Source organism: Mchenga conophoros, linkage group LG2, assembly GCF_057382185.1.
Source record: "Mchenga conophoros isolate Kocher_MC1m ecotype Shallow Benthic linkage group LG2, M_conophoros_male_GT1.1, whole genome shotgun sequence".
In the NCBI taxonomy this organism is placed as follows: domain Eukaryota; kingdom Metazoa; phylum Chordata; class Actinopteri; order Cichliformes; family Cichlidae; genus Mchenga; species Mchenga conophoros.
This window is the reverse complement of record NC_140527.1, coordinates 32,021,831-32,040,406: the sequence shown is the minus strand read 5'-3', so window position 1 is coordinate 32,040,406 and position 18,576 is coordinate 32,021,831. Positions and strand designations below refer to the sequence as shown.

The window sequence follows — 18,576 nt, the reverse complement described above, 5'->3', positions numbered from 1 at the left end:
TCGAGAGCAGTGATGTTTTGGGGCTGTCGCCGAGCAACACGGACTTTCAACTCCCGCCACAGATTTTCTATGGGGTTGAGGTCTGGAGACTGGCTAGGCCACTCCAGGACTTTCAAATGCTTCTTACGGAGCCACTCCTTTGTTGCCCGGGCGGTGTGTTTTGGATCATTGTCATGTTGGAAGACCCAGCCTCGTTTCATCTTCAAAGTTCTCACTGATGGAAGGAGGTTTTGGCTCAAAATCTCACGATACATGGCCCCATTCATTCTGTCCTTAACATGGATCAGTCGTCCTGTCCCCTTGGCAGAAAAACAGCCCCATAGCATGATGTTTCCACCCCCATGCTTCACAGTAGGTATGGTGTTCTTGGGATGCAACTCAGTATTCTTCGTCCTCCAAACACAACGAGTTGAGTTTATACCAAAAAGTTCTACTTTGGTTTCATCTGACCACATAACATTCTCCCAATCCTCTGCTGTATCATCCATGTGCTCTCTGGCAAACTTCAGACGGGCCTGGACATGCACTGGCTTCAGCAGCGGAACACGTCTGGCACTGCGGGATTTGATTCCCTGCCGTTGTAGTGTGTTACTGATGGTGACCTTTGTTACTTTGGTCCCAGCTCTCTGCAGGTCATTCACCAGGTCCCCCCGTGTGGTTCTGGGATCTTTGCTCACCGTTCTCATGATGACCCCACGGGATGAGATCTTGCGTGGAGCCCCAGATCGTGGGAGATTATCAGTGGTCTTGTATGTCTTCCATTTTCTGATGATTGCTCCCACAGTTGATTTTTTCACACCAAGCTGCTTGCCTATTGTAGATTCACTCTTCCCAGTCTGGTGCAGGTCTACAATACTTTTCCTGGTGTCCTTCGAAAGCTCTTTGGTCTTGGCCATGGCGGAGTTTGGAGTCTGACTGTTTGAGGCTGTGGACAGGTGTCTTTTATACAGATGATGAGTTCAAACAGGTGCCATTCATACAGGTAACGAGTGGGGGACAGAAAAGCGTCTTACAGAAGACGTTACAGGTCTGTGAGAGCCAGAGATTTTCCATGTTTGAGGTGACCAAATACTTATTTTCCACCCTGATTTACGAATAAATTCTTTACAAATCCTACCATGTGAATTCATGGATTTTTTTTTCACATTCTGTCTCTCACAGTTGAAGTGTACCTCTGGTGCAAATTACTGACCTCTGTCATCATTTTAAGTGGGGGAACTTGCACAATCGGTGGCTGACTAAATACTTTTTTGCCCCACTGTATGTGGCGACCTTTATTTGAATAACTGCACACTTTAATTTTATATAGGCCAGCTTATGTCAGAGTTTGTATATCTTGCTTTAAATGTATGATATTGCATGTCTCTCAGAGAAACAGCAATGGTGTTTTAAAACAAAGTGGGTATCATTAGACGTGACTGCACAATGGCTGAAAGAGCATAGCTAGTCCTTCCTTAACTCCATAAAAATCAATGAAACCAGTGCAACAGTTAAAAGCCAGATTGTCTCAGTAATCTCTTATATACAAAGTGATTTACAACAAAATAATATTATTAGATATAGCCAATATTAAATGCCTATAAATACCAAATGTAACCTTCTGGAAATCACTAATTTGAAAAAATAGAATCAGGAATTTAATTATTTTGATTTTTATCAGATTTTATTTCCCAATACTCCTACAGTTTAAGGGATAAAATCATTATATTTTGTTTATCAGCAACTCCAGGAAGACTTTATGGATAATAGGACAATAGGACAATGCATAGTAATGTACATGCTAACAAGTACATGCTAATATGTAACGCAGACATATTTGTTATGTCTTGTTATGTCACAGACCTTCAAAGTGTAAAAGAGAAATTATCACACAAAGAATAATCTCACTTCCTCATATTCAGAACTGATTACATGACCTCTTTGTATATTTGTCTTTGTGCCTAGTTCACATGTTCACATCAGGCTCAGAAGTGGCCCAGCTGAATTCTACACAGTTGCAAACCTCTGACATCTGACAGTTTCTATTCATGACCACGTCACTGCCCACATACGTACTGCTTCTATACTTTTTTTTTCTCCTCATCTTTGCATTTAAATGCAATAAACTATAAAGAAAATCTGATATCAGACCATAAAAAGAGACTTAAATTGAATTTGCACTGACTGTGCTGTCAATTAAATACAGTTTCATCACCTATTTGACCAATCTTAAATGAATTTAACTTTTTTATTTCTATTAATTAGCATTCTTGCTTGGCTGCTGAAAAGCACTCAAATAACACAGTGCAGATCAAATATTAACTCAAACTTGATTATGCTGCCTGGCTACAGCATTCGCCGTGTTTTCACACGTTGCTCGTTTAAATTTGAAGACATATTAAACAGCAAGTATAAATTAGGAAACTATCACTCACCTCAGCGCTTCTTCTCCTTGTCTGTGATGACTGCCCTCGTTACACTGCTCTTCTCCCAGAGCGAACCACAGTCTTGCTCGTGAAGTGTGTGCATTTGTGTGCGTAACGAGTGTGTAAGTGTGTGTGGGAAAGAGAAGAGAGAAAGAGGAAGGGAGTAGCAAGTCCTCGTACAGCTCCATTCCTCTCTCTCTCTCTTTTCCCTTTGCTCTCTGTGCGTCTCCTATTGTTGTCGGCTCAACTCCTCAGGGTAATTTGCTTTTGAAATTATTTTAATGACACTGCCATTCTCTTGTCACATTTTATAAATTGTATGTGCCATATGCCAGAACAAAGAAGATTCTCCTCAACAGTTTGATCCAGACTGGCCGATATTACCTGAATAAATTAGGCAACCTGTTGTATTCAGCCTTAATGGAATGCCCAATAAGTCCAGTATGGGTTGAGAGACTCAAGGCATGGTATTTGCGCTTGTGTCGTTTCTTGCCTTAATATTTCTTACTGATCTAAATTCTTCTGCTTTATAAACTTTCTCTGAGAATTGGAACCAGATGGGCTCGAGTGATATCAGCAGAGATGGGCAGTAACGCGTTACTTGTAGGGATTACTATTGCAAAAACGGTAATTAGATTACAGTTACTTTCCCGTAGGAACGCTGCGTTACTGCGTTACTAAAACCGTGATTTTTTGCGAGAATGTCTCACGACAGTGACGTAAACGAGTGCGCCGTTAGAGACAACAGCTGTGTGCAGATCAACAGTGGATCATATATCGATTGTGGGAGAGAGTATGAGCGTGCAGCGTTTAAAGCGTGGAAGCACTGACCTTACTTTGAGTTTGATTCCATAAAAAGTGACAAAAACATTAGCGTCCATCGTGCGTGGGAAGAAAACTTCTTTTTACAGCGAAAAAAAACCCCTAAACTTCCAAGCAAACACCGAGTGCGCAACGACATAATGGGAAATTCACAGAGAAACTCGCAGATTCTTCAACTGACCACGGCACACCTGCACCAGGGTAAACCTCCGCCTACCGCAGTCCTGCTTTACAGGTGAAAATAGAGCAACAGGACCGCTGAGTCTTTGACTTTATTTATTTTCTGCTGTGTTTTACTTGCATCTATTTGAAAGAATGAGTGTAAACACAAAAAATATTTTATTTTATTTTATGTGCTGGAATGTGTAGAAAATAGGTTTAAATGTTAAACTAATTTATTCAAGTCAGAGAATGTTGCATATAATTAAATTTTTGCTTGATGCATAAAGTTAAAAGATTAAAACTGATAAAACAAGTTAAAAAAAGAGACTTTTCCATTTGATTACATTTTGTATGATGGATTATGTAGAAAAAGTAGAATTGGGCTGAAAGATCTATCGCTTTATCACCTCTTCAGGTTGTAAATCGTGTTTTTTAAAAAGTAACTAAGTAACTAAGTAATTACTTACTTTTGAAAATAAGTAATCAGTAAAGTAACAGGATTATTTTTTTTGGAGAAGTAATCAGTAATTAGTTACTGATTACTTTTTTCAAGTAACTTGACCAACACTGGATATCAGTGACCCATTGGGTCAGAGAGATTTCTAAATCAATCTTCCTATTTCTGGCGCAGTTTTTTAGTCAGCCTTTGTGCCTATTTCTCACATGCTTTGGCTTCTAGTGTGGCTTAGATCTCTTTTCCAATGCTAATTTATCTTCCAAACTTCAGTCTGAACAATCAAAAGTCATTGTCACTTCTCTTTTCATACTGTGTTCCTTTTTTTGACTCCCCGTCTCAGTGCACGTGGCCTAGCTCGTATCATAGCTGGGACAGAATTCAGTCTCCCTTTGTCTCGTTTTGTGCTTTCTCTTCCTGTTAGAGAGGCTCCCTCTGCCTGCTGCTTCTTTTTATTCCTTCAGCTGTACATCAGTTAATCTCTGTTGCATTTCTTTTTTATTCCATGCTATGCACCTTTAAGCCCTACCTTATTTTCCTCCTCCTTGAGTTCCAGTTTATTTCCACTACAAAACTATGAGATAACATATCTTCTGTCATCCATTATCTCTCTCTCCTTCTCACTTCGTATATCTATTTTTCTCTCATTGCCCTTTTTTGTGTACACAAATGTTGTCAGTCATTTCTAGGTGCCAATTCCTAATATTTCACCTTTTTTCAGTGTTATATCAATAGCATGTCTCAGTCTCACACCATGTTTCCATAACAACAAGATTTCTAGAGGACCTTCTGGTATTTCGTAGATGGTGGCGAGTGCCTGACTGGCATTCCTAACTTGGAGTCAGTTCTGAGTTAGGACTGCCAATGGCTCTGTTTGTGATGCATATTAAAAATAAGGCTGTGGATGGATGCCTTTTAGCTCAAGTGCTTTTACAGCAAGTTAGAGAAATAAAATAATAAAATAAACTATTTAAGCTGGCAGAAAGTATGCAAAAGGTAGTTGGCAGTGAAACCCCATATACTCATTGGCTACTTTATTTGGTGCACCTGTGCAATTCCTCGCTGTCGCAAATATCTAATCATGTAGCAGCAATTTTAGGGATTTAGACATGGTCAGTGTAACTCCGAAATGACAACACAGGCACGGCTTCTTCAAGACGGGCGCTTCGCTGCATTTATTGAACGCCGTGAAAACTACAAACATAAAACACAAAGACTTTAAGCGCTTCAGTCTATCTAAATTAACACTTGTGCTTTAACAACGAAAATTACCTCGTGGCCGCCTGCCACTTCGGAGGTCCTAGAAGAATAGCTTTACAGTCTTGTGCATTCTAAATTAAAACATAAAATAATTAGAACACCATACATTACAAATTTTTACAATATCACAATACAGTTATGGCAAATGACAAATACCTTGTACCGCTGGTAGACTAACCAGGCCTTTGCAGATAGCTCGCTGGACTCCTTAGCGTGATTATTAAACGTGGGGCTCACAGCCTATACTATCACGCCCAAACCTCGCGATAATAGCGGTGTAACAAAACTTGTTCTTTCTGACAAGATAAACACACCCTTACAATATTGGCCACAGAAACGTACAAGCAAGAACATTTTAACTGCTGGAACCATCTATTAAACTTCTTTATACATAAGCCATTTCTGTGACACTTACACTCCCACCAAAATCACTCATTGTTTGCAATGTGATTTTCTAATGAGTGTCAACATTAGAGTCTGGTTCACCTTGCATGTCAGTCTCCAGTAAAGCCACTACCTTGTGAACAGGTCTTTCCAGATATATCAGCCTTGTCCGTGGTTTCCCCCTGTCAAAAGTAGTTTCACTGGTCTTGAGCTTCACCTTTCGAACCTTGCCATCTGAGCTCTCTATAGCCTCTACTATTAGAGCAAGTTTCCATTTACATCTTGGAGCATTATCATCCTGCAGTATCACAATGTCATTTACTCGCAGGTTTCGTGAGACGTTCTGCCACTTCTGTCGCCGCTGGAGATTTAACAGATACTCTCGCCTCCACCTTTGCCAAAACTCATTTGCCAGAAATTGCACTCTTTTCCATCTTTTGTTCAAGTACAAATCCTCTCTGCAAAACTCTCCTGGAGGTGGAAGAATAACCGAAGATTTCATCGTTAATATGTGATTGGGAGTTAGTGGCTCTGGTCCCAAGGGATCATTGAGATACTCAACACTTAAAGGTCTGCTGTTAATGATGGCCATTGTCTCGTAAAGCAGTGTTCTTAGACTAGCTGTATCGAGTCTGTTTGAGAACTTGTCCAGCATCGCTGTCAGTACACTTCGTACTGTCCGAATTTGACGTTCCCAGACGCCCCCCATGTGGCTAGCTGCCGGAACGTTCACCACAAATTCACAACCCATAGCTCTTTGTGGTTCTTGATCCATATCCTTCATTAACTCCAAAAGTTCTCTTTTGGCGCCCATAAAGTTTGTCCCTTGGTCGCATCTTAATTGACGGACAGGACCTCTTATGGCTATCAGAACTCGAAGAGCGTTCATGAAGGCATCTGTCGATAAGTCATCTAGTGTTTCAATGTGCACAGCTCGTGAACATAAACACGTGAACAGTAGTCCATACCTTTTGACTTCCTTTCTTCCTTCCTTTACCATGAATGGCCCGAAACAGTCGACGCCACAATACGTGAAAGGAGGTGCTGTTTCTGTTCTCACTTCTGGCAAATCTGACATCTGTTGGACATTTGTAGCCTTTCTGTATCTTCTGCACTTAACACAATGGTAAATGTGTGAAGAAACAACACTCCCACATCCTAAAATCCATATCCCATTTGCCCGCAATTCATTTATTGTCATCCCTCTTCCCTGGTGATGTACACCTTCATGGTAGTGTTTGACGAGGAGGGCTGACACATGGGACTCCTTGGGGAGAATTGCAGGATGTTTTACATCATAGTGTAAAGTTGATTGAGATAATCTTCCTCCTACCCTGAGAACATCCGACTTGTCCAAAAAGGCATTCAACTGCCTTAGTCTGCTGCGCTTGTGCAGAGAATTTTCTCCTTGAGATCTGATCTTCTGTATTTCCTCAGTAAAGATGTCTCTTTGCACTAGCTTGATGATGAATAATTCTGTGTCTTTTCTTTCTTCAAGATCTGTCACTTTGTTCGTTCTTCGTTGAACACCCTTGTACTCTTTGATGAATCGCCTGAGCCTGGCAATGGCCTTGATAGCTCTCGACCAACTGGAGAACTTCTTTAAACGCTCTAGCACTGGGTTTGCTTCCTTCGAATGTACAGTGTGCGTATAGCCTTTACGGACTTCAGGATCCATTTCTTCAACCTCTCCCACCATTTCCTCTTTGACTGGAAGCTCTTGTTTCCAAAGAAAATCGGGACCTTTCAACCAGTTTGAATCTTTCAGCTGAGTAGCATTTAAACCTCTTGAGGCCTGATCAGCTGGATTTTCCTCTGAGCTGACGTGCTGCCATTTCCCAGGACTTGTGCTTTGTCTTATTCGTTGAATTCGATTGGCGACAAATGTGTGAAATCTTTTAGCATCATTATTTATGTATGCTAATACGACTTGTGAATCTGTCCAATAATATTCCTGTAGATTTTGGATGTCTAGTTCTCGTTTGATCACATCTGCAATGCGAACTGAAGTCACGGCCGATGACAGTTCGAGCCTTGGGATGGTTGTTTGCTTAATGGGCGTTACTCTTGCCTTGCCCATGACGAGTGCACAACTGACCTGTCCTTCTCTACCTTTTGCTCTGAGATATGAACATGCGCCATAACCACTGAGGCTCGCATCCGAGAAACTGTGCAATTCGTACTGCACAATGTCCGCATCTTGCGAGTAGCTTCGTGGGATCTTCAGAGCTGCCAACTTGGGCAGGTCTCGCAACCATGCTTCCCATTGTGGTAGAATGTGATCTGGGAGATCCTCGTCCCAATTAACTTTGTCCTTGCACAACGTTTGGAGTATCTGCTTTCCAATTAATATGAATGGGGCAACGAACCCAAGGGGATCAAAGACTGAAGCAACAATCGAGAGCACCCCTCTCCTTGTCAATGGGTTGTCTTTAACTTGGACTCTGAATTGGAATTCATCTGCCTCTATGCACCATTGCACTCCAAGTGCACGTTCAATGTGGAGTTCTCCAAGAGCCATGTCCTGGTCTTTGGCTTTAGCTTGTTCCTCTTGGGGAATAGCTGCAAGCACTTCTTTGTCGTTTGACACAAACTTATGCAGATGTAGGTTGCCTGTTTTACAAAGTGCCCTTGACTCGTTTACCAACTGTATGGCTTCGACTGTTGATGTCACACTAGCGAGTCCATCATCGACGTAAAAACCTCTTTGGATGAACTCAATAGTCTTTTCGCTGAATCTGTCTCTACCTTGAGAAGCAATATGTTTGAGTCCGAAATTGCAGCATCCGGGAGATGAAGCTGCTCCAAAAAGATGCACTCTCATCCTGTACACTGAAGGCTCAGAGTTTAAATCGCCTTTGTCCCACCAAAGAAACCTCAAATAGTCTTGATGCTCCTTGATGACGTGGAATTGGTGGAACATCCTCTCCACGTCACACATGATGGCGATGGGGCCCTTTCTGAATCGACATAACACTCCAATCAGTGCGTTGGTAAGATCTGGTCCAGTCAGAAGGTGATCGTTAAGAGATGTCCCCTGGAAACGGGCCGAACAATCAAAAACCACACGTATCTTCTCAGGTTTGTGGGGGTGGTATACTCCATGGTGTGGTATATACCATGCTGCCTCCTTATCCAGTTCTTGCTCTGGGACCTTCTCTGCGTCTCCACGGGTTATGATGTCGTCCATGAACTTGACGTAATCCTCATAGTATTTCTCATCTCTTCTGAGCCGACGTTCCAACGACGACAGTCTATGCTCAGCACATTGTTTGTTGTTTGGAAGATTCGGGTCGTCGGTTTTGAGTGGCAATGGGAGTTCATAGTGACCGTTTTCCTTTTGCCTTATGCCTTTAGTCACCTTTGACATGAACAAAATGTCTTCCTGAGAGACTGGATTGTCATCTGTTTCATGCTCAGAGAAATCAGATCCCAAAGCCTTTATTACATCAGCTGGACCCACTTCCTTCACTTGAGTTCTGCATACAAAATGCACTTCTTGCCTGAGTTCAACTGCTTGTTGTACTGCAGGAGTAACTTCTCGAACAATGATTCTGTGGCTTATGCCAATATCATCATTGTGATTTTGAACTTGAGACGTACAACCAACTATGCTCCAGCCGAGATCAGTTAGCTGTGCGTAAGGCTGATTCTCCTCACCTGCAATGACTTCCCGTGGAAGAAGGGCTTGCTGACAGTTATAGCCGAGAAGCAGACCAACTTCGCATTCAAGCATTGGAGGTAACCTATCTGCCAGCCTTTCGAGGTGAGGCCAATTCAAAGCAGTTTCAGACGTCGGGATGTGTGATCTGTTCACAGGGATGAATTCTCTTGTATAGACCGGTGGCAATGTAATTCTCTTTTCCTGCTTGTAGCCTCTAACTTGAAGATTTACCAGTTTCTCACATGGTATGACTGTTGACTTGGCGGACATGGTCGATAGTCTTAGATGAGTCTTACTCTTATCTGTGTCGAGACCCTGGGCTACTTCATCCAAGATAAAGGATGTATCGCTCTGAGAATCGAGGAGGGCATACACTAGAACTTCTCTGTCTGGGTGATTTTTTGATGAAACCCAGACAGGTAGAATGGAGGATGTCAGTGTGCTCGAAGTTACTTGAGTTACTCTATTAGAGATTGCGGTTGCTGGTTCATCTCCTTCGTCCTTGTCTCGAGAGTTATCATTCGGTGCAGGCATTATCCTTTTACGCTCCACAAACTTGTCATCATGCAGACACGTGGGATGCTTCTTCTGGCATTTCTCACACGTATTCCTTTTATCACACTTCTTAGAATGATGTCCCCCCTTCAAACATCCAAAACACAGCCTTTCTGCTTGTACAAACTTGATACGATCCTGGACTGATTTTTCCATGAATTTGAAGCATTTATCCAGTGTGTGACCATTTCTTTTGCAGTAAAGGCAGGTCATGGGATTTATGTGACTTGAGGTGGTTAAGTGACTTGAAGTTGCGGTTAATGTTTTAGCTTGAACGACTTGGCTGCGTGAGTGTTTGGGTTTACTGATTTCCAAACCCTTGAGTGCTTGCATTGAAGCTATGGGGTCACATGCTAGGTCTGCTTCAGTGGATACAAAGTCCGTAAACATGTGAAATGATGGATATTCTCCATTAAGGGTTTTTCTTATTTTCATCGCTGCGCGATTCCATCTTGTTGTCAACCAGTCAGGAAGTTTCAGCAAGAGTTTCTGAATTTCCATACAGTCATTGAGAACCTCTAATGTCTTTATGTGTGACATCGCAGCTTCACAACTTCTAAGGAAGTCGGCAAACTCTCTCAACTCACTTCCATCCTTGGAGCTTATTTTAGGCCAACTGTGAAGTTTGTCTCTGAAGCATTTTCCAATAGTGAACAGATCTCCAAAGCGCCTTTCCAGCACTTCCCAAGCTGCATCATACGCTTCATCTGTGCCCACTAGGAGAAATCCTTCAACCACTCTCTTTGCGGGTCCACCAAGGTACTTCCTGAGATAATAGAGTCTTTCGTTCTTTGGAATGTTTTTTCTTTCAATCAAGGTCTCAAATGACAACTGCCAGTCCTTGAACTTTAAAGGGTCACCAGTGAACAGTGCAGGTTCCGGAGTTGGAAGACGATTAGCACTTATTGCGTCTGCTAGTATGCCAACTAGATCCAAGTTTGGCTGTGGATGAGTTGCTGAAGCGGCAGCTTGTGTTGCTTTAGGGATAAATGGCGGACTTGATGCGTTTCCTGCTTGGCCTGTGGTGCCCTTAGGTTGCACACCAGGGTTTTGTTGGGCTTGGTTTATGACTGTGGGAGTATGTGGAACAAATGCAGGGTTTGTGGCATTATGGGCTTGGATTGTATTTGGAGCTTGAGAGGGAACTTGTGGTGGAGCAGGGATTGCTGAGGTTTCGCTCTCAGTTTTGATACTGCGCACTAAACTACGACTTTCTGAAATACTTTCAGCTTCTGCATAAACCTTTACTTTAGCTCTTGCAGCATTAAATTTTTTAACCTCTTCCAAGCGTTCAATCCTTCTGCGCTGCTCCTCCATTGTTTGTTGCCTTTCCAAGTTTTCAAGTTCCAACTTTTTTAGTTCAGCTGCTTCCCTTTCTTGATCCTCCATTACTGCTAATATTTCCTGACACGCAGCTGCCTCAGCCTCTGCTTCTATTCTTTTAATTGTTTGTGAGTATGACTGGCTTGAACCACTTTTAGACCTTCGTGATTTTGACCTTGATTTAGTACTTTCAGATCCTAAGCATGATCCAACGTCTGGCCATGGCTCTTCATCACCATCTGCAAGGTCTCCTTGTAAGTGTTTTTCAGCTCTTCTGACAATGAACAAGGAAAGTGACGTACATGCATCCACTTTGCGTCTTTCATCTGCATCAGGAGTTTGTGTTTGCCGTATTTGTTCATAAATGGTTTGTACATCTTTGCAGGCAACATTTACATTGTTGATGAGCTCATTCAATTCACTCTCGGAAACTTCATTTCTTAATATTACTTTGCTCAATCTTGCTTCATATCTCCATTTTTCAAAAACAACAGCATATCTGTGTTGGAGACCTTTGAGTTTCTTCTCTTGAAGCTCTTTACCCTTTTCTGTTAGTGTTCTTACTCTTTCACTTTTACGAACAGTCTGTAGTTCTGTAATTTGTTCATCATCATTTTCTTCCACTTCGGTAAGTGATACAGCATGGTGCTCTTCGAGATCTTTGTCAACCATCTCGGGAGTCTAGTTAAATGTCATTAAGCGCACTGTGTTCAGATTTCAAATACTGTATACTTTAAGTGCACCTTTTCTTAAAGGACCTTGTAAACTTCACTCAAACTTTGACCTTAAGCAAGCACACAGAACTATTCACCAAACTACAAAGCATCACTTTGAAGTACAGTAGAAATAAATAAACTTTGACAAATGTATTATAGAAACTTATTGTGGCTCTTTAAACTTGACTTAAACCACTATTATTCTACATTTAACACTGTCCCTTATTAATTTCCACCTTACTCCAGTTGTACAACGTTGTTGCCGCTGTGCTTGGCTGCTTGAGAACGGTGAGCTTATGCAATGGCGCCCTCTTGTGTCGCTCCAGTTCACCGTCGCTCTCTGCAGCTGCCGTCTTCGTAATTAGCTTCTCACCGGCGCTGGCTAGGGCGAGTTTTCACTGTAACTCCGAAATGACAACACAGGCACGGCTTCTTCAAGACGGGCGCTTCGCTGCATTTATTGAACGCCGTGAAAACTACAAACATAAAACACAAAGACTTTAAGCGCTTCAGTCTATCTAAATTAACACTTGTGCTTTAACAACGAAAATTACCTCGTGGCCGCCTGCCACTTCGGAGGTCCTAGAAGAATAGCTTTACAGTCTTGTGCATTCTAAATTAAAACATAAAATAATTAGAACACCATACATTACAAATTTTTACAATATCACAATACAGTTATGGCAAATGACAAATACCTTGTACCGCTGGTAGACTAACCAGGCCTTTGCAGATAGCTCGCTGGACTCCTTAGCGTGATTATTAAACGTGGGGCTCACAGCCTATACTATCACGCCCAAACCTCGCGATAATAGCGGTGTAACAAAACTTGTTCTTTCTGACAAGATAAACACACCCTTACAATATTGGCCACAGAAACGTACAAGCAAGAACATTTTAACTGCTGGAACCATCTATTAAACTTCTTTATACATAAGCCATTTCTGTGACACTTACAGTCAGAATGACCTACTGAAGTTCAGAGCACGAGAATGAGAAAGAAAAGTGATTAAAGTGACACTGAACTTCGGATGGCTGCTGGTTTCTGAAATATCAGACTATCCAGATGAGGTGAAACAACAGATCTGCAGATGTACTAGGAATTTACCACACAACCAACACTAGGGTTTATAGGGTTTGCAGATAATGACCCAAAAAGAGAAAATATCCAGTGAGCTGCAGTTTTCTGGATTTAAATGCCATGTTGACATCGGACAAGAATGGCCGGACTACTCAAGCTGATTTGGTGTAGCAGTGGAACGTGGAGAACATAATTACTTAATAAGTTACAGTTAGTTTCGTGAAACTGTGCTAAGATGACCCTGCAAGTACTGAAGCAGAAGCAAGAAGAGCCTTGATGTCCTCAAAGGCTTTTTGACAGTGATCTGACCACTAGAACTTAACTTTGGGAGTTACATTAGTTAGAGGAACCACAGGAGAGAATTTTTTAAAAACTCATGGTAAAACTCCATTCCAAGAAATCACTGACATTGTCTCTTAGTAGTGGTAGGAAGGAACTCAAGAGCCTCCACTTTGGCTCTGAAGGGATGTGCGTTCTCTTGTTCAACCACCTTAACCAAATAGGTGGCCTTAGAAAACTCACATTTGGCAAGACTCATTCTAACATTTGCCTTAATTAGATGAACAAAGCCTGGATGCACCTAAGATGATCTTGACAGGTGTTGCTATATAAAACTACATCATATCAATACAGCACACCCTTCCAAACCAGAAATGATGCAGTTCGTCTGGCACTGGAATGTGGCAGGAGGATTTCTCAACCCAAATGGCATAACTGTAACTGAAAATAATTCAGCTGGTGTGATAAAGGATGCAATTTCTCTAGCATGTGGTGTCAAAGTGGATGGGAACATCGAACAACAACGCAGTGTAATAATTGAGCATAACCCATCCTTTCTAGATTATTCTAGAAGGGAAGGGCTATGCTATTCTATATGTCCTAACATTAAAATCAAGATTATTCAAAGACACTTAAGATAACCCTGTTCGAAACCTTTAGATTTCTCTAAGACCTCTCCAACTACTCCCAACTGGATCTAAGCAGTTCCCCGGAGTAGAAATGATGTAGTTCAGTTCTACGAACTGGTGAAAATAGTAGGAGCACACATTTCCTTGTAAAGGCGAATTAACAAGAGGCAAAGGGTCAACGCTTGGTCCCCTAGGCCAGGGGTTAGCAACCTTTAGCACCCAAAGAGCCATTGGACCCGGTTTCCAGGCAAAAGAAAACACTGGGAGCCGCAAATACTTTTTGACATCTAAAATGAAGATAACACTGTATATATTGTGTTTTACTTTTATGCTTAGTGTGAACAACTAAGGTGTGTTGCTTAAATCCATGAAGTGCTACAGAGAAAATTACATTTTATTTATGTAATTAACACATTTTGAATTCTTAAAGAAATATAACAAAAGGAAAGACACCCAGCTGAACTAAAATGATCCATGTAGCAAACAAAAACTGTTGAGAGCCACCAGCCTTATATCGCCTTTGTGCTTTTGGAGCCTTAACCTGACTTTAAAAAAATAATTGGGAAAAAAGCACTATGCTGCTAAAAGATGAAAAATAGATATTTACAAAATTCTGCCTAAATATGTATTTTAACTGGTTAATGTGTGTGGCGGGGCGTGGCCTGTAGCGCCACGGCAGGGGAGGCGGACGCACCTGAGCGGCACCCGCAATCACGCCTCGCCGCCTTGACGTCTGTGCTATCTATGCTGTTGTGTTGGTGTGTGTCGGGCTGTGAGCTTTAACACTGGCTGTATATGTACAGCAACCGTGTGTGAAACGTGATGTCACGGGGGTGGGCTTGGAAAGGATTTTGGAAAGGATAGATATTGGCATTATTGCAGGCAAACCAGCCAATAAAATGGATGAAACACATCGTGACTGGGTCCCAGCGCTACACAAGGGACCTGCTTCAAACATACCACCATGCCAATCAGATTACTTCTTCCATGTGAGGGTGAAGAGGTGACCCTTCTGGATAAGATGGTGAAGGTTTGCTGCGTTTGGTGAACAGTGTGGTAGTAAAACCAGGGCAAAATGAAACCTGCTCCTGTTAAATATTCTTAAGTCTTGTGCTGTATAAATAGCGGTATTTTTTCAAAAGATACAGTAAATAAAGTAATGTTAGAAATGGGTGATATCATGTAAACACCGTCATGATTTTGTGTAAACATTTTGTCATTTGTAAACTATAAATTACTTGGATTCTACACTGTAACTGATGTGATGTTCTACAAAGTGGTTTTAATTTTAAAAAAAAAAGAGGCAAAATTAGTTTGTTTCTTTATTCAACTTTTGAACAGTGGTACTCAGTCAGTACATATTCAGTAAATGCAAATTATTTACATGGCAGTGCACTACAGGCATAAATCTAGACCCCTAGATAAAACATTATGGGTCATCCCGCAACCCACAGCTTTACTGTGTTCCAGCAAAGTATCCAATAGCAGTGACAACTCCTCCACAGTAGCAGGTGGAATTTTTCTTTTTTGAGGACGGCTCCTTTTACCATTCTTTTATGACTGGTCTGTGTTTCTGCTTCGGACTGAAGGTCAGACGTATCAGTGTTCACGTAGATATCTCTGGAGACTGCGTTCTGCTTCGTGAAATGTGTCTGGAAGTACAAACACAATGTATGGCCAGACATAAATTAGGACACCAAAAACTTGTTATTGTTACATTTATACAACACCAATCCAGATGATACCCACCATGGCTTATGAGAAGCCGGACTGGTGCATAGGTGAGCCATGTTGCACCAGGATGAACTCTCCTCTTTACTGCGGCATGGATCCTGAATGTGTCTCGCGGAGGATATGGAGGCCATGACAATTTCTCCCCATTTATCCATGAACTAGGGACTATTTCTGTACCACCAGTGCTGAACTGCACAATGCACCTCTTTCATTTTTACCTTTTTTTCAATTTGGAGGGTTTTTTTGCCCTGTCTAGGATAAACAGGAAACAGATAATTACAATATATTTCATAGTCACTACAAAACTTGATCTATTGACTGAACTAAATAATAAATAATAGCTTAAAGCTTATAATAATAGCTTATAGCTTTGGCATGCCGTTGGTTTTTAAATGTGCTCTATAAATAAAGATTGTTGTTGTTGTTGTTGTATATAGGCAACAACGTTTTCCTCGTCCACACGTAAATGCTAAAACTGAGTTTTCGAAAATATCCACCCTGGCAGGCGTCTTTAAAAATCTCAGTTTTCAGTTAACGAAAACGCAGTTTACGTGTGGACAAAAGGTGCAAATGCAAGGTAGGTGAGTGTGCAACGTAAAGGTAGGTGAGCGTGCAACGTAAAGTTAGGTGAGCGTGCAACGTAAAGTTAGGTGAGCGTGCAACGTAAAGTTTGAATTGAGTGCGAATTGAAGCGGGTGCTCTCCAATCATTAAAAGTAACAAAGTCATTGAACACATTTATACAGTTACCTTTACGTTTATCAATCATATATCACAGATTTACAATTTTTTGTAGTACTATGCTAAAAAGCAACTACAGAGCGAAAGTCTGGGTCAAGCGCCGAGGCGACGGCAAGAACAAAGGAACCCTCAAAGTGTTAGGCTAGCTTTGTAAGGGAATATAACGGAAAAGTATAAAACGAAAATGTTTTCTTTGTTGATAGACTTTGTTCGCAGTGCAATTTATTTGTTGTTTTATTTGTTGCCGGATTGTAAGATGAAAGTAGACACAATTTCGGGCTCCCATTTTGTCCGAAACTGTACATTAACAAGTTTTTTTTTACTGTTATTCAAATGCAACAGTGGAAATAACGAATAGAAGAAAATTCATTCATTCTTACCTTATACTAATCGTGGTGCAGGCCAGTGCAGTGCATGAACTGATGCTTTCTCCGGTCAACTCTGCTGAGAGTAAATCTAATGTCCTGCTCAACTGTACAAGACAATGGTTACCTGGAGGGATGTACCACTGTGAGAAGGGTGCTGTGGAATAGTCCAAGTGATCGCTGCTTTAATTTCCCGGTCAACTAAATTGCACGTCGAAACGATTTTTTTAAAGCTGATGAACTAGACCAAGGTCACTGATAACAAAAAAAACAATAAATCTACTTTCTCCCGTACTTTATACCCGCTCAGTTGCAATGCAATTCAACGCTCAACTACAAATCGATGGCTTTTTGATGGTGACCGGCGCCGAATGATGGTCAATTATAAATAGACGTTTTCTCAACGTTGTTGTTGTCACCTGGTCGACTACAAATAGATCAAATATCAATGACAAAAAAACAACGGTAAATCAACATCATTTCAACGTCCCTATAGTAAGACCGTCGGTTTACCACAGTATTTCAATGTTGTTACAACAGTGGCATTTCAACCCTGACCATAACGACGGATCGGATGAAAAATTAACATCAATTCAATGTCGTCTTGCTATCTGGGCAGATATGTAGACTAGTTTTTAAATCCAGTAGGACCGGAAGACCCCTGTCCTGCTGTAACACTCCTTAAACATCCATCCATCCATCCATCTTCTTCCTCTTTATCCGGGGCCGGGTCGCAGGGGCAGCAGCCCAAGCAGAGAAGCCCAGACCTCCCTCTCCCCAGCCACCTCCTCCAGCTTATCCGGAGGAACACCAAGGCATTGCCAGGCCAGCCGAGAGACATAATCTCTCCAGCGTGTCCTGGGTCTGCCCCGGGGTCTCCTACCCGTGGGGCATGCCCGGAACACCTCACCCAGGAGGCGCCCAGGAGGCATCCTTGTCAGATGCCCGAACCACCTCCTCTACATCTCTAAGGGAGAGGCCAGCCACCCTTCGGAGGAAGCTCATTTCCGCCGCTTGTATCCACGAACTCGTTCTTTCGGTCACTACCCACAGCTCGTGGCCATAAGTGAGGGTAGGGACGTAGATCGACCGGTATATTGAGAGCTTTGCTTTTAGACTCAGCTCTCTCTTCACTACGACGGACCGGTACAGCGTCCGCATCACTGCGGCTGCAGCACCAATCCATCTGTCAATCTCCGGCTCCCTTCTCCCATCACTCGCGAACAAGACCCCGAGATACTTGAACTCCTCCACTTGGGGCAGGAACTCATCCCCGACCCGGAGTGGGCCCATCCCTGGAGCCAGGCCCGGGGAGGGTGCCTGAGGGCGAGCGTCTGGTGGCCGGGCCTTAGTCCATGGGGCCCGGCTGGGCACAGCCCGAAAAGGGGACATGGGCCCATCCTCCCCCAGGCCCACCACCCGCAGGAGGCACCGAAGAGGACGGGTGCATCGTGTGCCGGGTGGCAGCCAGGAGCGGAGACCCTGGCGGACTGATCCTCGGCTACCAAGACTGGCACTCCTCAAACATTGTGACCAAAACCCAAGTCATTTGGACTAAAGCCAGTGCTAGACTGAGCTACTTCTCTGTTCAAAAGTCAAGTCACCAAAACTTAAAGTAGAACTTACTCAAGCCTGCACTGGCGACCCCATCACGCCTTCTTCAGTAACCATATCATCATGCTTTGAAACACTAGACTGTTTCAACTAATAGTTTTGTTACACCAACTCAGCTGTTAAAGCAGTCAGTAAAGCATCCTTAAAAGCCTGTCTGTAAAGATTAAAACGTACAACAATCTTCAAGACTGATCTCTTTTACATTTATTCAAAATCGCCTCACTTAGATAATCCACAGACTCTGCTACTGTAGCCATCATTTCAACCTGAAAAAAAGCTACTAGCACTGACTTTGCTACTAGTTATTTGCTACCACAGTACAAACCAGGACACACCACTCAATAATGGCAAGCTGAAACATCCCCCCACCCAGCTAACTGCCTCTCAAC

At 42.3% G+C, this 18,576-nt stretch overlaps 2 protein-coding genes across 2 annotated transcripts; both read right to left on the bottom strand.

The window, feature by feature from the left end:
• Positions 1 to 4,961: 4,961 nt before the first annotated feature.
• Positions 4,962 to 10,308, bottom strand: LOC146582335 (uncharacterized). Its single transcript, XM_085248317.1, has 2 exons — positions 5,116 to 10,308; positions 4,962 to 5,037 (listed from the first exon to the last, which is right to left on the bottom strand). The coding sequence occupies exon 1, from the start codon at positions 10,244 to 10,246 to the stop codon at positions 5,558 to 5,560; it is 4,689 nt and encodes a 1,562-aa protein (XP_085104443.1). The 5' UTR covers positions 10,247 to 10,308; the 3' UTR covers positions 4,962 to 5,037; positions 5,116 to 5,557.
• Positions 10,309 to 10,313: 5 nt separating this feature from the next.
• LOC146582334 (uncharacterized) lies at positions 10,314 to 11,926 on the bottom strand. Its single transcript, XM_085246139.1, has 2 exons — positions 10,424 to 11,926; positions 10,314 to 10,337 (listed from the first exon to the last, which is right to left on the bottom strand). The coding sequence occupies exons 1-2, from the start codon at positions 11,699 to 11,701 to the stop codon at positions 10,314 to 10,316; spliced, it is 1,302 nt and encodes a 433-aa protein (XP_085102265.1). The 5' UTR covers positions 11,702 to 11,926.
• Between the last annotated feature and the right edge of the window lie 6,650 nt (positions 11,927 to 18,576).

What these genes read in the sequence shown, in the direction of transcription:
- LOC146582334 (XM_085246139.1), bottom strand. Translation starts at nt 11,701, where the DNA reads ATGGTTGACAAAGATCTCGAAGAGCACCATGCTGTATCACTTACCGAA. An exon ending in TGGTTGAAGGATTTCTCCTA is followed by an intron (nt 10,338 to 10,423) that starts GTGGGCACAGAT and finishes AAAATGCTTCAG; the next exon opens with AGACAAACTTCACAGTTGGC.
- LOC146582335 (XM_085248317.1), bottom strand. Translation starts at nt 10,246, where the DNA reads ATGTCACACATAAAGACATTAGAGGTTCTCAATGACTGTATGGAAATT.